This window comes from Mesoplodon mirus, assembly GCF_964341445.2.
Source record: "Mesoplodon mirus genome assembly, chromosome: 4".
In the NCBI taxonomy this organism is placed as follows: domain Eukaryota; kingdom Metazoa; phylum Chordata; class Mammalia; order Artiodactyla; family Ziphiidae; genus Mesoplodon; species Mesoplodon mirus.
The window spans coordinates 63,859,412-63,875,468 of NC_138979.1; the positions used below are offsets into that span (position 1 = coordinate 63,859,412).

Below are 16,057 nucleotides of genomic sequence, written 5' to 3' on the forward strand. Positions count from 1 at the left end.
ATCCATGGGGCTCTGATCATGTTGGAACGAATCAGACCTTCCTCTCGTGCCCCCCACCCTCCCAGCACAATCCCAGCAACCGACTGGCTGGGACAAGTGTGAACTTCTGTGGAGTGGGTTTCCTAAAGCAGGCCTGCCTGGTGGAGCATCATTCCTCCTCATTCACTCTGGGTGCTGTCCCCATCTGGTCCCCGCCAACCCCATATCCTCATTACTTGTGAAAGAGGGCTGCTCAGGGGGAGGGTGGAGTGGTGCCTAGGATGGGGAGCAGTGTCGTTATCTGTGAAGGGACGGGGCCCACAGTCTGATCTGGGCCGGGACAGCCTTCCAAGCTGACCCAGTGACCTGACGGGCCTTGAATCCTAACCTCAAGGAACCCTTTGAGAGCAGGCAGTGAGGCGGGCTCTGAGAAGGGCAGGAATGCCGTGCCCAGCAGGGAGTGCCTGAGTCAGGCAGCCAGGGAGGCCCGGGCGTGGGGCAGGAGCCAGGCCAGCCTCGGACAGGAGGCCCAACCACGTCAGGCAGGCGTCTCCTCCCACAGTCGTGCCCCACCTAAATCACCAGTCCCCCCTCACACCCTCGCCGGAGGAAGAAGAGGGAAGGCCCGTGCGGGGCCCCAGGAATTAGCCTGCAGCCTTGCCACCCTCTGGAACCCCACAGGTCAAGGTGGAAGGGAAGGGAATAGTCACTAAGTTGAGGGAGGCACGGAGGCCAGAGAGACCGTGCCACTGGCCCAAGGCACAGAACAAGGGAGACAGGGGAGTTCCCTGGTAGCCTGGTGGTTAGGATTCCAGGCTTTCACTGCCGTGGCCTGGGTTCAATCCCTGGTCGGGGAACTGAGATCCTGCAAGCCACACGGTGCAGCCAAAAAAAAAAAGAACAAGGGAGACAGAAGCAGAACAAGGCAGCAGCTCAGGGTTTCTGGTGCCCATCACCAGGCTCCAGACCAGGACCACAGCCGGGACTTCCTTGAGAGCCTCTTGATCTTCAAAAAGCTGTACATCACCTTCTCTCTACTTCCCTGTGTCATCTCCTGCTCTCCACCCTACGCTCTCTTGCAGGTCAGGGGATAAGTCACTGACCTGATAACTGAAGGGAATCAACCACCCACCAATCTTCCAGGTAGGACTCTGATCTCCAGGGGCCTTTAGCAATCAAAGCCTTAAACTCAAAGGAATGAGTAACTGTGGAACTCTGCGTGTGTCAGATCGGTGGACGGAAACCTTTCACTGGAGGGGGAGGGGGGGCAAAGGAACAAATGTTTCATCGATGTTGCCTCTCGCAGTATGGCCAGGCATGAGGGCACGAGCAGCCGCTCCTCATATCCAGAAGCCCAGTTTCCGGAGTGGCACGGGCCCGTGCTAAGGAAAGGCTGTGCTTGCTGTTGGGGTGCTGGCGACACTCAGCAGGGCAAGGCTCCAGACACAGCTGCCTGACGGGCAGAGCCGGTGTGCTGGGGCAGGTGGTGGGTCCTTGAGGCGGTACTTAGCTCATGGGGGTGTGGGAGGTGTGTCTCTCTTTATCAGCCATGGGAACAGTGAGCTGTGTGCTGGGCTGAGGGGGAGCGTCTTCCCGTCCACCAAGGTCAGCCGTGGGTGGGAGAGAAGCGTATCTCAGCCCTGGTTCTAAAAAGCTTTGTGCTCCCTCTCTCAGCCAAGTGGCTGGTTGGCTGTGACTGTGACCAAGAGCTGGGCCTTCCTGAGTTTAGCTTCCTCCTCCTCTGTGGACTGGAGGGGCTAAGGTCTAGGTTTTATGACCCACCATGACTCTTGGAACAAAACAATCAGGGTTAGGTTCGGGGGTGTTTGGGGAAAGCATGGGGTTGTGAGTACTGGATAAGTCAGAGATGGCTTCCTAGAGATGGAGGCAGCAGAATAAACCATATCCTCATCTGCTTCCACCAACTAGCTCACCAAATCCCCCAACCACCCTGTAAAGAAGGCAGGACAGCATCTGCATGCCCATTTTATAGACAGGAAAACTAAGGGCCTTCCACGCCAGCAAGGGCTGTGTGCTCTCTGCACTGTGCCACTGTACTCAAAAGACCAGAAGGCTTGGCTGGTGGGGAGACCAGCTGGGGCAAAGGCTTGTGGGTAAGAAGCAGTGTGGAGAGAAAGCTGAGTGTGTCCTGGGGGCAGGGCCGAGCCGAAACAGATTCTGGGGGCTCAGGGAGGGAAGGCTGGCACAGAGGCCCAGCCAGAGGGGGGAGGAGGCTCCAAGCCCAGGGAAGGCAGGAAGCCACGTCCAGATTCTGCCCATTCTTCAGCTCAGCAGGTTCCAAAAGCCCTAGAGTGAGGCTGAAGTCACCTGGTGGATCCTTCAAAGGAAAGGATGGGCAGAGGTGCAGGGCCTGCCCTTGGGCCCAGAGCCAGGGCAGGGGTCAGGGAGAGGGCAGAGGAGGGCTAAACCACCCCAAGTAGAAGGATGCAGGCAGGACAGGAAGACTGCTGAGAAACAGAAGGTTCCTTAGCTCAGCCTTAGCCTGGGCCAGTGGGGAAGGAGGGAGGGGTCAGAGAGCAAGGGCAGTCAGCCAACATAGGCAGTTAGGGAGAGCTAGCAAGGGCCGGGCTGCCAGGGCTGCATTTCATCAGAAATCAGAGATGCCAAAGGAGGAGGATGATACTGACAACGATGATATCCCTACCTCCACCCCGACCTAACCGTTCCATAGCATTTACTATGTGCCGGGCACTTCTCTGAGTGTCAGGTGTATTAACCCATTCAATCATCACTGAACTCTTATAAGGTGGCTTCTCTTATTATGCCCATTTTACAGATGAGGGCAGCCAGACACAGAGAAGTTGAGTAACTTGCCCAAGATCACACAGCTAAGTGGTGGTGTGGAGGTTAACACTCAGGCAGACTGACTCTGGAATCTGTGTTTATAACACTGTGTTCCATAGATGAGCCCTTGGAAGCTTCTAGGCCAGCCTCTCCCATACAAATGAGGAGACTGAGGCCCAGAGAGGGTGGAGCCTGGTCAGAGGCTGCTTGGCCAATGAATGCCTGACCTTCATCCACGATGCCCTAAAGACAGTGTGTGTAAGTAAGCGTGGGTGTGCAGGCCTGAGGCGGGGAGGGGACTAGGGATCTGGGGGTGTAGTGCGGCACTGAGTGCTGACCAGCGTACAAGTATCCCATGGTCTCTGCCCAGAATAGAAGTGCTGTGCAGTCTGGGACAGGCTATAGAGAAGGGAGGATGTGCTGAGACCCTTCCTTACTATCTGACCAACCAGTTTCCCACCCAACCCGCACAGGCAAAAAACACTCGCTTCTACCCGCCCTGGCTCCTCAGCTCAAGAACCCACCATGGGGGCTTCCCTGGTGGCGCAGTGGCTGGCAGTCCGCCTGCCAATGCAGGGGACGCAGGTTCGTGCCCCAGTCTGGGAAGATCCCACATGCCGCGGAGCGGCTGGGCCTGTGAGCCATGGCCGCTGAGCCTGCGCGTCTGGAGCCTGTGTTCCGCAGCGGGAGGGGCCGCGGCAGTGAGAGGCCCGCGTACTGCAAAAAAACGAACAAACAAACAAAAAGAACCCACCATGGGTCCCAATTGCCTGTCCCAGCAGGGCCTGACTCCTCTACCTGGCAGTCAAGGCCCACCCATCTCTGCTCATCTCTGCCATGGCTGAGTCCCGCTTCTACCCTTTTGCTTGTGCTTTCCCTTCCTCTGACTGCCCTTTCCCCTTCTCTCTAGGCACGTGCTCTTACCTGTCCTTGAAGATCTAGCCTCAATCCCCCTGGCTTCACAAAGTGTTCCAGACTGCTCCAGCCCTCACAGCTCCGTCCTCCCTCTGACCTTGTGCTATACACCATCTGGCACACACTATCTTCTCTCAGATCACACTGTTTGGGTGGAATTTCACCTGGATTGTGGGATCCTGAAGATAAAGGCCTGCCCTCCTCCTACTCCATGGTCCCTGGGCCAAGCCCCGGCCAGGACTGGGCAAGAGGGGGCAGCTCAGAGCGCAAGGAGAAGCAGGACTGGGGTAGGCCAAACCCCAGTGTCAGACACGGAGACACCTTAGAACAGGTTCCTGGGCCACTGTTAGGGTGCCGGGCTTACCACAGTGACCTTCCTCCCTCACTAGGCTGGCCCAGAGCCCTGGGCCCAGAAGACAAAGAACACGAGCAGCAATCTGTGCCCCGTTCTGCCCCACCTCACGTCCCTGCCTCTCTCTCTCTAGCCTGGCTCTTCCCCCTCCCCAGGAAGTCTTCCCCGTTGGCACCACCCCACACTGACCCTTCATGCTCTCACTTCCTGTCACAGTCCTTGGTTGCGCAAAGTTCCTGACCTCCCCACGTGCCCTCTCTCGTCACAGGCGGCAGGCCCACCTCTCCAGGCACCAGCATGCCCCCCAAGGGCAAACCCAGGGCTTCTCCTCTTCCCTCCCCCAGAGGAGTGGAACACAGACCTAGGCACGGGGCAGGGACTGGCTGCCCTCCATCGTGAGGGCTGCCCCCAGGGGTGTGCTGGCTCAGAGCCCCAGCCCCTGACTGGAAGAAGGGGGTGCAGGAGGCACGACAGCATCAGCCTAATCCCAGGCTGCTGTGACGGTTAAACCCAGATTAGCCCAGGCCATGACACAGATCAACCTGCCCCCGAGACCTGAGGCCCAGCTGCCCTGAGGAAAAGACCAGAAGAGTGCATGGAGCTGGCCCAAATCTAAGGTCCTGAAGGGAGAATGGTCATGGCTGCTGAGGCTCCTAGGAGCAGACAACACTGGGGCAGGGAGAGTCTGGGCTCAGCTGAACTGGCTGAGGAGGAAATGGGCTCAAGGAGCCATAAGCCTGGGGACAGAGCATGAAGACAGACAGACAAGTGGAGGGAGGCCAAAAGCTAAGGCCAGGGCAGGCTCAGGCAGAAGACGTAGCCTGGTCCCAGTTCTGCCTGTCTCACTGGGTGATGCTGGGCCAGTCCCTGTCATCTCAGAGCTCAGTTTCCCCATCTGTAGAATGTTGGCCCAGCTGATCTCTGACATTTGTTTTCTGACATCAGGCTGTGTGAGTTAGAGTCATCCAACAAGGTTCCTTGGAGGAAGTGAGATAGAACGGCAGAAAGGAGGAGGAGGGTGAGTTGGGTAAAAGGAGGAGGAGGGTGAGTTGGGTACATGGAGGGATGACCGGCAGGGCAACAGCCTGCAGGGCAATGGCCTTGAGGCAGGAAAGGATGGGGAGCTGGGGAATGGTGAGGGAAGAACTGTAGGAGATCAGGTGGGCTGTGTGCTCCAGCTGGAACGCTCAGCACAGTGACCCAGAGGGATGCAAGGGCCTCGAGGAGGCCAGGGCACAGTCCTGAAGACACAGCAGGGCCCAGGCCAAGGTGGGGGTGGGGGTGGAACAAGAGGTTTGGAGGCTGACTAGACCATAGGGGGAAAGAAAGAGATGGATCAAACGGTCCCTCACTGCCTGGGCTGGCTAGGGAAGGGAGAAGTCCATGTTCTCTGATGGGGGTGCCAAACAAGGGGCCACAGTCACTGCTCTAGGAGGACCCCTTCCTCCCCGCTACCTCCTCCCCCCTGCCCCCACAAGAGAGGAAGCTTCCAGGGCAGCCAGGCCTTGCCAAAAAAGGAAACCAAGAAAAGGGGAAGCTTTCTGGCCCCAGAGCTGTCAACCAGAGCAGGGGCAGTGTTAGTCAGTCTCTGGTGACATAGCTAGACAGCCCTGCAGTGGCTGAAATGGCACTGGGGGTGGAGGGTAGGATATCAGGTGAGGGCTTAGCTGTCAACTCCAGGGCCACCCACTCCTACCACTGCCCCCTGTAGGCTTCTGCGCCCCACCCCCTAGGCTGAGCCTCAGCTTCCCACCTGCACCTTAGGGGCCCTGGCTTGGCCCTCCTCCAAGAAGAGTGTCCAGCTCTCCCTGCTTCTCCCAAGTGCCCAGCCTGGGTAGTGATCCACCCCTGCTGAGGTGAAGGTTCCTGGAAGGGGAAGCTAGGCAGAGGAAGGTCATCTGCCCCTCCCACACCAGCAGGGCCCGGCTGATGCTGGGGGGAGTTCCTCACCCCATGGAGAGTCTCTGCTGAGGACTGGGCCTCCTCACCTGGAGAACTCCTGTGGTCAGGAGTCAGGTGGAAAGCCCTGGTGTCCCTGGACCCAGCCCCAGATTTCCATCAGGGAGCTGTGACACTGGGGAAGTCTTCCCTGCCTGCCATGGTCCTTCCTTCCTACTTCTGGGCTGGCTGTGGAAGGTCAGGTGGCATAGCTCAGATATCCCTTCCTGCATGAAACCCTCCTGGAGCCCCCAGGCCCAGGCTGACTCAATGTCTCCCTCTTGGGGACCCCCACACAGATCCTTTCCTCTCCTTGGTCCTAGTTGCAAGTTCTGGGGTCTGAAATCCTGTCACACCAGGTTACTTCCTCCTGTCCCTCCCCTCCCCAAGCTGGCTCCTATTCCTCTTGCCATCCTGACTTATCACCTCTTCCAGGAAGCCTTCTCTGACTGTGCAGACTGGGTTAGGTACCTCCTCGACCCCCACAGCTGCCTCTGTTACAGGCCCTGACACATGTCATTGTAACTGTAGGTTGACCTGCTTGTCTGTCTCCCCATCTACATGGAGAAGACTATGGACACATCTAGTTTCTCATCCCTGGTTCCCCAAGCCCAGGACCAGCACAAGGTTGGCCCCCGCAAATGATAAATGTCAAGAATGCTGAATTACTATGTCCACCCTTGAGGTCACAATCCAAATGAGCCATTTCCTCCAGCTGATCATCAGCCTTCGCTTATGAGAGAAAAAGAAAAGAAAGAACACGAAGCTAAAGGATTTCCCCGACTTCCCAGGTTTCAATTTCTCCTCACTGCCAGGGTTTGAACAGACCACTGCAGCCTCCACCTACCCCAGAGAGGCAAGGGATTAGTGCTCTGATAAGTATAAGCTCCTCCCTATACCTGCTTTGGAAATTTGAGGAAACTGAGGCTCAGGAAAAGGCAAGCACTTGCCCAGAGTTGCACAGAAAATCAGCAGAGCTGGGTCCAAAACCAGGCTTCCAACTTCCCATCTCTTTCCTCCACACCGTGGTCATCCTGGGCCTGTGCCAGCATCTACCTCACCCCAGCCTGCTCTTAGAATCTTCACTATTCAGGACAGAGGGGCCACAGAGCCTGGCAGGAAACTCCTGGTGACATCACCAAGCATCTCTCCTATCTCTCCCAGCTTAGAAAACCCCCCTCCTCCTGGGAATTGCTCCCCCACCCCGCCACCCTGTTCTGCAGAGGGAGTTCACCTTGAAGGTGATGAATACATGTAAGTTCCCAAGGGGGCAAGGATTTCCACTGGAAATGGTGATGCCTGGAGAGCCCCAGCTATGACCTCATCCCCTAGAGGAGGTGACAACAACCCCCTGCCCTGCGGAGTGGCCCCATAATGGCTCCCCCAGCAGCCACCAAGTCAACAATAGCATCCTATTGTTTAACTGGACAAGGTGAGGCCAGAACCAGCTGGATAAGTGGAGACTGGGCTCTGTTTCTTGCTGTGGACAAGCTGGCTCACCTCTGACCTTGAAGGTCAGGGCCTTCCTGGGTTTCTCCATCTCCTCCAACCAGGGATGGAATGGGAGAGGGGTATACAGCTTACACAAGCATGCCAACCTCCTGCCCTTACCTGCAAACCACCCGCCTCCAGTCTTTGCTGCAGGGAGGTCAGGCCCACAAAGTCACATCCTTGACTGAGCCATGTGTCAGTGACAGCCCTTGGGGGATAACCCTCCAGAGCCCTGGCAAGCTCTGAGGGTCAGAAACAGGTACAGAGCTCAAGGGTACCTGTCAGGTCAGTACCAGCACATCCCTCTCTCTGTCCAGAGCTGTTCTGGGCCAGGCCTTCATCAGGCTAGAGAGGCATCAACCGCCCTGAGAAGAGTAGGCTGGGACCCTCCCAGAACTCCCTTATCTAATCTTTCCCTAGAACTTATAGGTCCAAGCAGCAGAAAATAAATGATGGAGAAGATCCCTCCATACCCATTCCAGTCCCCACACCTGTCCTGTCTTATAACTAAAAGCCCTGTCTAGGCCTCATGGAGAAGCAGCTCCAGAACCACCATTTTCCTTGATCTAGTCATTCTTGGAGGCCACCATCCGCATCCCCTCAACCCACTGGTATACAGTGACCTAGGCCTACAGCAAGGGTCCTCCTCTCACCCTACTCCTTCGTTTGCCCCGCCCAAGCCCATTCCCGTCCGACTGCCATGTGTCACTCCACAGGAACTAGGAGGCAGCTGTCAGCTAGGCATACCATTACCAGCTGGTGGTCCTGGGGGACAGGTGGGTGGCAGGGTCTGTCTGGCCAGTGGGGTGCCTGGCACTGGTGAAGAAGACCACAGACGGCTCTTGGACAAGATAGGTGAGGGGCTGGCAGACCCCAGTGGGGGTCAATAGTGCATTACCAAGCAGAAGGCATGGCCAGTGTGGCTACAATAGTGAACTGTGTGCAGGGGAGAGAGCACTTTAGAAAGTGGGTAAGAGGACAGAAAGCAGTTTTAAATAGCCTCAGGGTGGGAACTAAGTGCCCGAGATGGGGAGGCAGCATTAGGTACTAAGAGGTGGGTGTGCATTAAGTATGTGTGTGGAAGGGTATCTTGGGAAGATGGGGGATGTGGACAAGCAGAGCCAAATGCAAAGGTTTGGCGCAGAGGGAGATTCCAGAACACTCAGATGTGGCCATTCATCCGCTTCAGAGTGTACAAATGCCGTGCTGTCCAAGACAGCTAAGGGGACTGAGGCAAGGCAAAGACGCTGGGAAGGCAGAGGAAGCTCAGACTGGAGCTAATATGACTGAGGGGTGTGTAGGTGTCCACCATGAGTAGATAGATGGCCAGAGGTCCAGATGCCCTGCTCCACTTCCACCAGGAATACCTCTCTGGCTGGGTAGCAGAGCTGGCCCCCAGAGTACCCTCTTCATGGCCAAAAAATTGCCTAAATCTTTCTCCACTTCCTAACCCAGAACAAGCACTGGTCCTGTGTCAGATCAGAGCCCCCTGACTGCACTGTGAGCTCACACAATTCAGAGTGACCTTGGGCAAGTCACATCCCCTCCACTGCAGCTGCAGTTCGGGCCACTCGCTTTTTGAGCAGTTTTTTTTTTTTTTTTTCTTCTCTCTCTGCTAAGAATACCTGCCCCAGATAATGCTCAGGCTCTGGCAATCCCTGCAAACCGCCTCAGGCATCAAAGGGCTCCCGGAGGGGCCAGATCCCCCCACCCCCCACTGCAAGGCCACCACCACCACAGGGGGGCCCAGCGCCGCCAAATTTGGGGACAGAGCACAGTCAGCCTGGAGGTGGGGAAGCATATGTGTGCATTGCAGGGGAGGGGAGCTCATCCCCTCGCGGCAGGAAAACCTCAAAACCCACCCAGCCGGCTTTCTGACCCATCGTACAGTGTGGTCTAAACTGAGGCGCCCCTGGGGGAGACTCCGGTCCCCCAAGTTCACATAACCACCAGGGCCTAAAAGCTGCAACCCTTCCCCAGATCCTCTGCCTGGGGGTCCCAATGGCCGCGCCCCACCCAACGGGCACTGCCCCCCACGCTGGCCCGATTCCTGGTGACAACTGCCACGTGCGGACAAGGAGGGAGCGGCCGGTCCCGGCACTGCAGAGGCAGCGCCCCGGTGCCTGAAGCCTCCGCACCGCACCACGTCCCGGCTCACCACTGGGTGCCCACCCCCTTTACCCGGCCTGCGCTCGGGGCCGGGGCGGGGGCGGGGGGCAGGCAGCGGGGTCTTTGTTCCCGCAGCCGGAGCGCGGCGGCGGCGGCGGCAAAGGGTCCGCGCCCCCCTTGCCGGCCCAGCCTGCGCCCCGCGCAACAGCGGAGCCCGCAGCTCAGGAAGAGAGGAGCTGGGTGGGGGTCCCGGCGGGAGAAAGGATCCCGCACAGAGGCCCCACCGCTGGAGGATCAGGAGCGCCTCGGGGCCGAGAGAGGGGCCCTCTCCCTCCCCCCTGCGCCCGGGCGCTGCGGCTCCCAGCTGCGGGTGGACTTGGAGTGACTTAGCCGGGTCTCCAGCCCCCGCGGCTCTCTCGCCGCAGCGTTACTGCCCGCTCCAGTGTAGCAGCGCGCACATTCACACACTCACCCAGACCCACACGCTACCGGCGGGGACAGCCCAGGACCCGCAGAGCCGCGCGCACGCACTCCCTCCGGTGCCGCACACTCCGCACCCGCGCCGCGCGGCATCGGATCCCGCGCCCCGCCGCTCGCGCGGCGCCACCTACCTTTCCAGACAGCGGAGATGCGGGGTCCGTTCCTCGGGTGGCCTTGGGAGGCGGCGGCCGTCCAGAGCAGCAGCAGCAGCCGCAGCGGGAGCCCGGACCGAGCCAGCGGACTGGGAACGCGGGCGCGCGGGGCGCCGAGGGAGGCGCATCCGGGCGGAGGCGGTGTCATCCCGAGGCCCGGGAGCGACAGCGGAGAGCAGCAGAGACTGAGCCAGCGCCCGACAGCAGGCAGAAGCAAGCGCGAGGAGGCGGAGTCAAACGCCTGACCCCACCCCTCCCCTCCCCCTCCCCTCCCCCGCCCCTCGCAGCCTTTCTCGTCTCCCGGCTGGCCAAGGGGGGCGCAGTGACCGCCGCCCGGGGAACCTTCACCACCTCTTCCTGGGCAACTCCACGGGGAGAACCCGGGTGGGCGGGAAGCAAGGCAGACTTGTGGTCTCCTGTGATCGGCTCCAGGTCCTGTCCCCTCTCAGGGCCTTAGATTCACTCCCCCCACCCCATAAAGGGATTGGCCTAGAAGTCAGGGAGGACCTCTCCTGAGGGCACAACCTCGCTAATGGTCAGTTGAGTGTTTGGACCCTGAAGGCTGTAGTGCTCAGAGGATGGACTGGCCTGAGTGGATAACAGCTCCTCTGAGCCTATAAGCAGGAGCAAGATGCTTTTCCCTAAGGAGGGGGTGGTGGGTTTCAGGCATAGGGTCAATAACCTGTGGGGAGCACTCAGAGCCCCATCCTTGCTCTGCTGTGAGAACACGGAATTTTCATCTTGGCCTGCCTCCCTCCCCTCCTTTCTCCTCCCTTCCCCAGCCAGCAGCAGCCTTCTGGGCTGCCTCCCCCCCAGCCAGCTGGTGTATGCTCAGAAAATCCAAACTCATTTCCATGTGAGTGGAGGGGGATATAATTAAGAAGTCCCCTTCCCCAAGTAGAAAGAGAGGGGAGCATCCTGCATGCCCAGGACTCACTGTTGGGGAGGCAGAATCAGACCAGCTTTAAGGGATCTCTGCCCACAAGATGCATAGGGCTCAGCTGTGCAGGCAACCTGATGACCTGGTGGTGACCCCCGGGCAGGGTCCGACCCAGTCCCTCTGCAGTCATCTGAACAGCCCCGGGAAGCTCTGCTGTCAGCTCATCTTTTCAGAGCCACGTGTTTGCCTTTTGTAAAGAAGTCTCCCCTCCCTCAAATCAGAGAGGGTCCAGACCCTCCATCTCTGTTTTGGCCCAAGGTAACCATGGATGGGAAATCCACTTATCCAGTGCTTACTGGATGTCTATCCCCAGGTGGACTGCACGGAGAGGACAGGGTGAGGAGGAAGGAGCAGAGGTGCATTGGGACCTCCAAGACACACACACCTAGCTGGACTCGATTCACATACTGCAGACACCACCGAAGACAGGGAACAGGCTGCCCTGGCCCCAGCCCCAGCTCCAGCCCTTTGCCCAGCTCCACAGCCAAGAAAAGGTTATCACCGGGAAGTTCTGCCTTACCATTCCATATTTTGTTTCCAGTTATCCCCTCTTTCTTCCCTAAGTGCTCCTAAGATACCCCAACAAGCCAAAAGGTGAAATCAGGATGCCCCCAGAGATAGTGCAGGACTAGGTTCCTGGACTGCTGGGTAGGGCCAACAGCTTCATGATGCCCAGAGGTACACTGCCACAAAGAGAGGGAGGCTGTGGACAGTCGAACGGCCCCTCCCCAGTCCTATACCCAAGCCTGTGGCCCTGAAGCCAGCAGCACATCCTGGCCCAGGCTGGCCTCCAAGACTGACACTCTGTTTCCAGCCCAGGGCCTCATCTGCTGAGCTTTATGATCCCCAGTGTCCGCCCTCTCTGCAAAGGTAAGCAAATTAAGAAATTGCCTGCCCTGCCTTTAAGAACTGAGAATTCAGAATTGATGATAACACTGCCCACGTGCACAGCAACTCACAACACACAACCCACTTCCACCTACATTCTCCCTGCCAATCCTTCATTCTCTCCCTTAGTGAGCGAGAGAGCACATCCCTATATTAGAGAAGGAAACTGAGGCACAGGGAGGGAGAGAGATCTCCCCAAGCTCAGCTGATGGAGCCAAGGTGGGAACCTGGGTTTTCTGACTCCAATAGCAATAGCTAATGCTGAGGTTACTATGTGCCGTGAACGTTTCATAGCTTTGTTTTAATTCATTTCATCTTCGCAAGCTTAAGAGGTAGGTGCTATTATTTGGCTCCTTTTGCAAATATGGAAACCAAGGTACAGAGAGGGGATGAGATGTGCCCAAGGTCACACAGCTCGTTAGTGAAGGGCTGGGATTGAAGCCCAGGCAGTCTCTCTGGGGCCCACACCCTTATCTTCTATATCATAATGCTCTCAATGCATCGCACCCTTCCGCTACTGCCTCCTGTGTGTGGCTGGATCCAAACGATCCTCAGAAAGATCCAGACAGGGGCCCAGGTTACCAGGTGCTGAACAGGAGGGCAGGTCAGGGGCTGGGCTCAGCCTCCCAAGAAACAGGGCAGTAGATGGAAACTGGGGCAGGTGCCAGGGAATTTTTTTCCAGGCTGGGGTGGGAGTGAGGGGGTAGTGCTGAAGACTGTCCCACTTCATGTTACAGGGAGGGCCTCTGGCTGGGCTCCTCCATGCTCATCTCAGCACCTGCTTCACCCCAATGGACACCCCGAGCCAGCCAATCTAAGGGCAAAGGGCCAGCACCAGATGGCAGCCCACTCCTGGTTGGCTACAGGCAGCCAGGGGAGGTGAGAAGCGAGCCCGTGAAAGTGATTTGGGACAGTAACTCTATAGCAGAAGAGTGCAGCTAGAGTAAGGGCATGAAGGAGAACGGGTACCCAGGGTGGGGAGAGCACAGGGCCAGTGTTTGGCGTGGACTTGCCTGCCTCAGGTAGCATGGGGAAATCAAACCAGAATGGTGTAGGTGGTGACAGGAGCCTGCCTTCTTCACTGGGGCCCAAGGCTGGCTTTTGGGCCTGAACCAAGGACAGGGGCACACTCCACACTCAGAGTCAATGATGGGAAATGGATCAGCAGAGGAAGCAACAGATGTGGATGCTGACAGGTCTGAGGGGGAGGCACATTCCTGCCTTCCCCTTCCCTGCCACTCCACATGGGGGGAATAGGGGGAGGAGGCTGTGAGAAAGAAATGATACGGGGGCTTCTATCTAGGAGAAACCTACCTTGTAGAGGTCTTCCCTGTGGGCAATGGAGGCACAGCCAAATCCAAGAAGCCCCTTGGGGAGTCAGAGAAATGGACACACATAGACCTGAGGTCCCAAAGCCGCAAGAGGCCCTGGAAGCCTTCTCCAGCCTTCCAAGTAAGGCCTTTTAGGGCCATACTCAGAGCATTCCTCACACTCCAGGCTTCCTCTGACCCCTCCTCAGCCCTGATCCCATGGCTACACCTGGTCTTCAAAGGAGTGACCCACCCCTAACAAGAGGCCTTGTTAGGAGTGGGAGTTATAAGGAGCCCCGGGAGGTATAAGGAGCCCAAGCCCATGACAGCCCCTTCATGAAGCCTCAGAGCTTGGTGCCCACCCAGGACCTGCAGCTACTAATAATAGCCAACTCTTCCTGTGCCCCCATCACCACCACCACCCATTGCAGGGGCAGAGAGACCAGGGTGATCTGTCTACAGGGCAGCTGTAGACAGCTCCAGCCCTGGGGGCCATGGGAAAGTACACTCAGTATGACAGACAGCTGATTTTTCAAGATAAGCTAAAAATGAGTTTTTATTGAAACTCCCAATTTAAAAATATTTGCAAATAATTCAAAATTAAGATATTGATGGTCATGTAGGCCACATCTGGGAATTCCAACTTACTGTGTGCTCATGGTGTGTAGGCCCCTGACTGTCTCTCAGGCACAGGCATGGTCATAATAGCCTCAGCTACCACTGGACTTGACCCAACTCTTGAAAGACCGTGTCAGGGCTCAGGGCTGGACCAAGCGAGGCACGCAGAGTAAACCTCCTCGGCTCATACAGACGCTAATACCACATCTCACCCTTCCCTCAGTGGTCTGCCGACCCCTAAACCTCTGACAGGATGTCCCCTCAAGTGCCTGCCCCTCCCCTCCTACCCAAGGCTGCCTCTTCCTTCTAGGCCAGCTCAGAGCCACCCTAAATGAAGAACTTCTCAGAATTGCCACCACCTTTCTTAGCTCTGAGGGTCAATACTTCACAGCAGCATCCCATTCCTGGATCTCTGTTCTCTGTCCTAGTCATTCTAGATGCATTTTTATTTGACTGGCCCTACCTTAAACTGCTACGGTCGGAGTCTGGCCAGCCAAGTTGAGAGACAAAAAGTAAAAATCCACAGGGGGATATTCAGTGATGAACAGGAGACTGGCAGAAGAGACACCTTTTCTCCTTCTGTCAGGGCACTCAGCTCACTCCAAAACATGGTAAGTTCTCCCATGGCTTCCAAGGGCAGCCCGGCATCCTTAGCCCCAAAACTCTGCCCATGTGGCACTGGGCTTGTGGCAGGAGTGCCACCTGGTGGCCACTTAAGAACAGAGTCTTAGCAGAGACCAAGTTTGTAGGTAACACAGTTGACCCTTGAACAACATGGGTTTGAACTGCGTGGGTCCATTTACACGTGGATTTTTTTTTTAAATAGAAACTACAGTGCTACACAGTCCTATGCCCGGTCAGTTGAGTCCTCATATGCAGAACAGCAGTTTCCGAGGGCAGACTGTAAGTTATACGTGGACTTTCGACTGCACAGAGGGTCAGCACCACTAACCCCGCTTGTTCAAGGGTCAACTCTATATACTCCCAAGCCTCTCTGGAGACAAACTCCTCCCTCCACTCCACCCTATTCCCTCTTCTGCCCATCCCCCTCAAAATCCATCTCTGAGCCTCCATTCTCAGTGCCCAAGGCCTGAGGCAGAGGAGGATCTTGTGGGAGTCATGCGGAACCCATCAAGACTAATGAAGTCTCCTGACCAGACATGGCTGGGAGGCCAAACATCAAGCCCCAGCTTGACCACTGACCCAAGTTAAGCAAGACCCTACCCCGGGCCAGGCCTCCATTTCTTTGTTTACAAAATGAGAAAAAGGAGCTAAATCAGCAGTTCTTCTATCTCCTATCTGGACCAGAGTAGACAAAGCTTTCTCATTCTATCTTCTGCATTTCCTTCTTGTTTGTAGGCTGAAATAAACATGCTTTTAAATCTCTGGAGGATGGAAGGCGTCACAGGACCCACCCAATTCTGATGTGATCCTTGGGCCTGCTGGGGCCACCTGAGTGAGGAAAAGAAATGCATGCAGACATGTGGTTTCCCACAAACAGTTCACTTTCTTTCATGGATACCGTGATCCAAGAATCCCAATTCCTGGGGTCAGAAGTAACTCTCAGAGGTCATTTAGTCCAACCTGGGAGCCCCTCAAACAGCCCTTTTGGACGTCATGTAGCCTCTGCTTACATACCTCCGGTGGCGATGAGCTTACCCCCAAGGCAGCCTTGCCCCTCTTGTTTAGCTCTGACACAAAGTCTTCTTCCCCAGTGGAAGACTTCTACCCATCGGTCCTAAATCTGTCCTCCAAGGCTACACAGACCACGTCTAATCCCTCTTCCTGGAATAGAGCCCTTCAGGGATTTCAACACAGAGCTCATGTCCTTCTAAATCTACTTCTTTTTCAGGGTAAATAACCCCAGTTCCAACTAGGTCCCTTGTGGGGCTTTGCTTGGTCTCTCTAATCCTGGTTGGTTCCTAGGACATCATCAGCCAGTCATTTAACAAACTTCTACTGAGACTGTCCTAGGTGCTAGGCGGTCTGGTTTGTGACCATCTCCTTCAAAGGTCGGTGTCAGATCAGAACACAGCACTTAGAAGAGAGGTGGAGGAGTAAAGGGCTGGAGAGACTTCTT

The 16,057-nt window shown here is 56.7% G+C and overlaps 1 protein-coding gene across 4 annotated transcripts in view; it reads right to left on the reverse strand.

Moving 5' to 3' along the window:
- Positions 1-16,057, reverse strand: part of SEMA7A (semaphorin 7A (JohnMiltonHagen blood group)) — a 31,965-nt gene that overhangs the window by 12,925 nt on the left and 2,983 nt on the right. For 3 of the 4 annotated variants that reach the window (XM_082617327.1, XM_082617329.1, XM_082617330.1), the window contains exon 2: positions 10,201-10,406. In XM_082617327.1, the coding sequence (XP_082473453.1) occupies positions 10,201-10,369 (169 nt within the window). In that variant the 5' untranslated portion in view covers positions 10,370-10,406. Of the gene's footprint in view, positions 1-10,200; positions 10,407-13,363; positions 13,418-16,057 lie in introns of all 4 variants that reach the window. The other variant, XM_082617328.1, reaches the window with a different exon arrangement.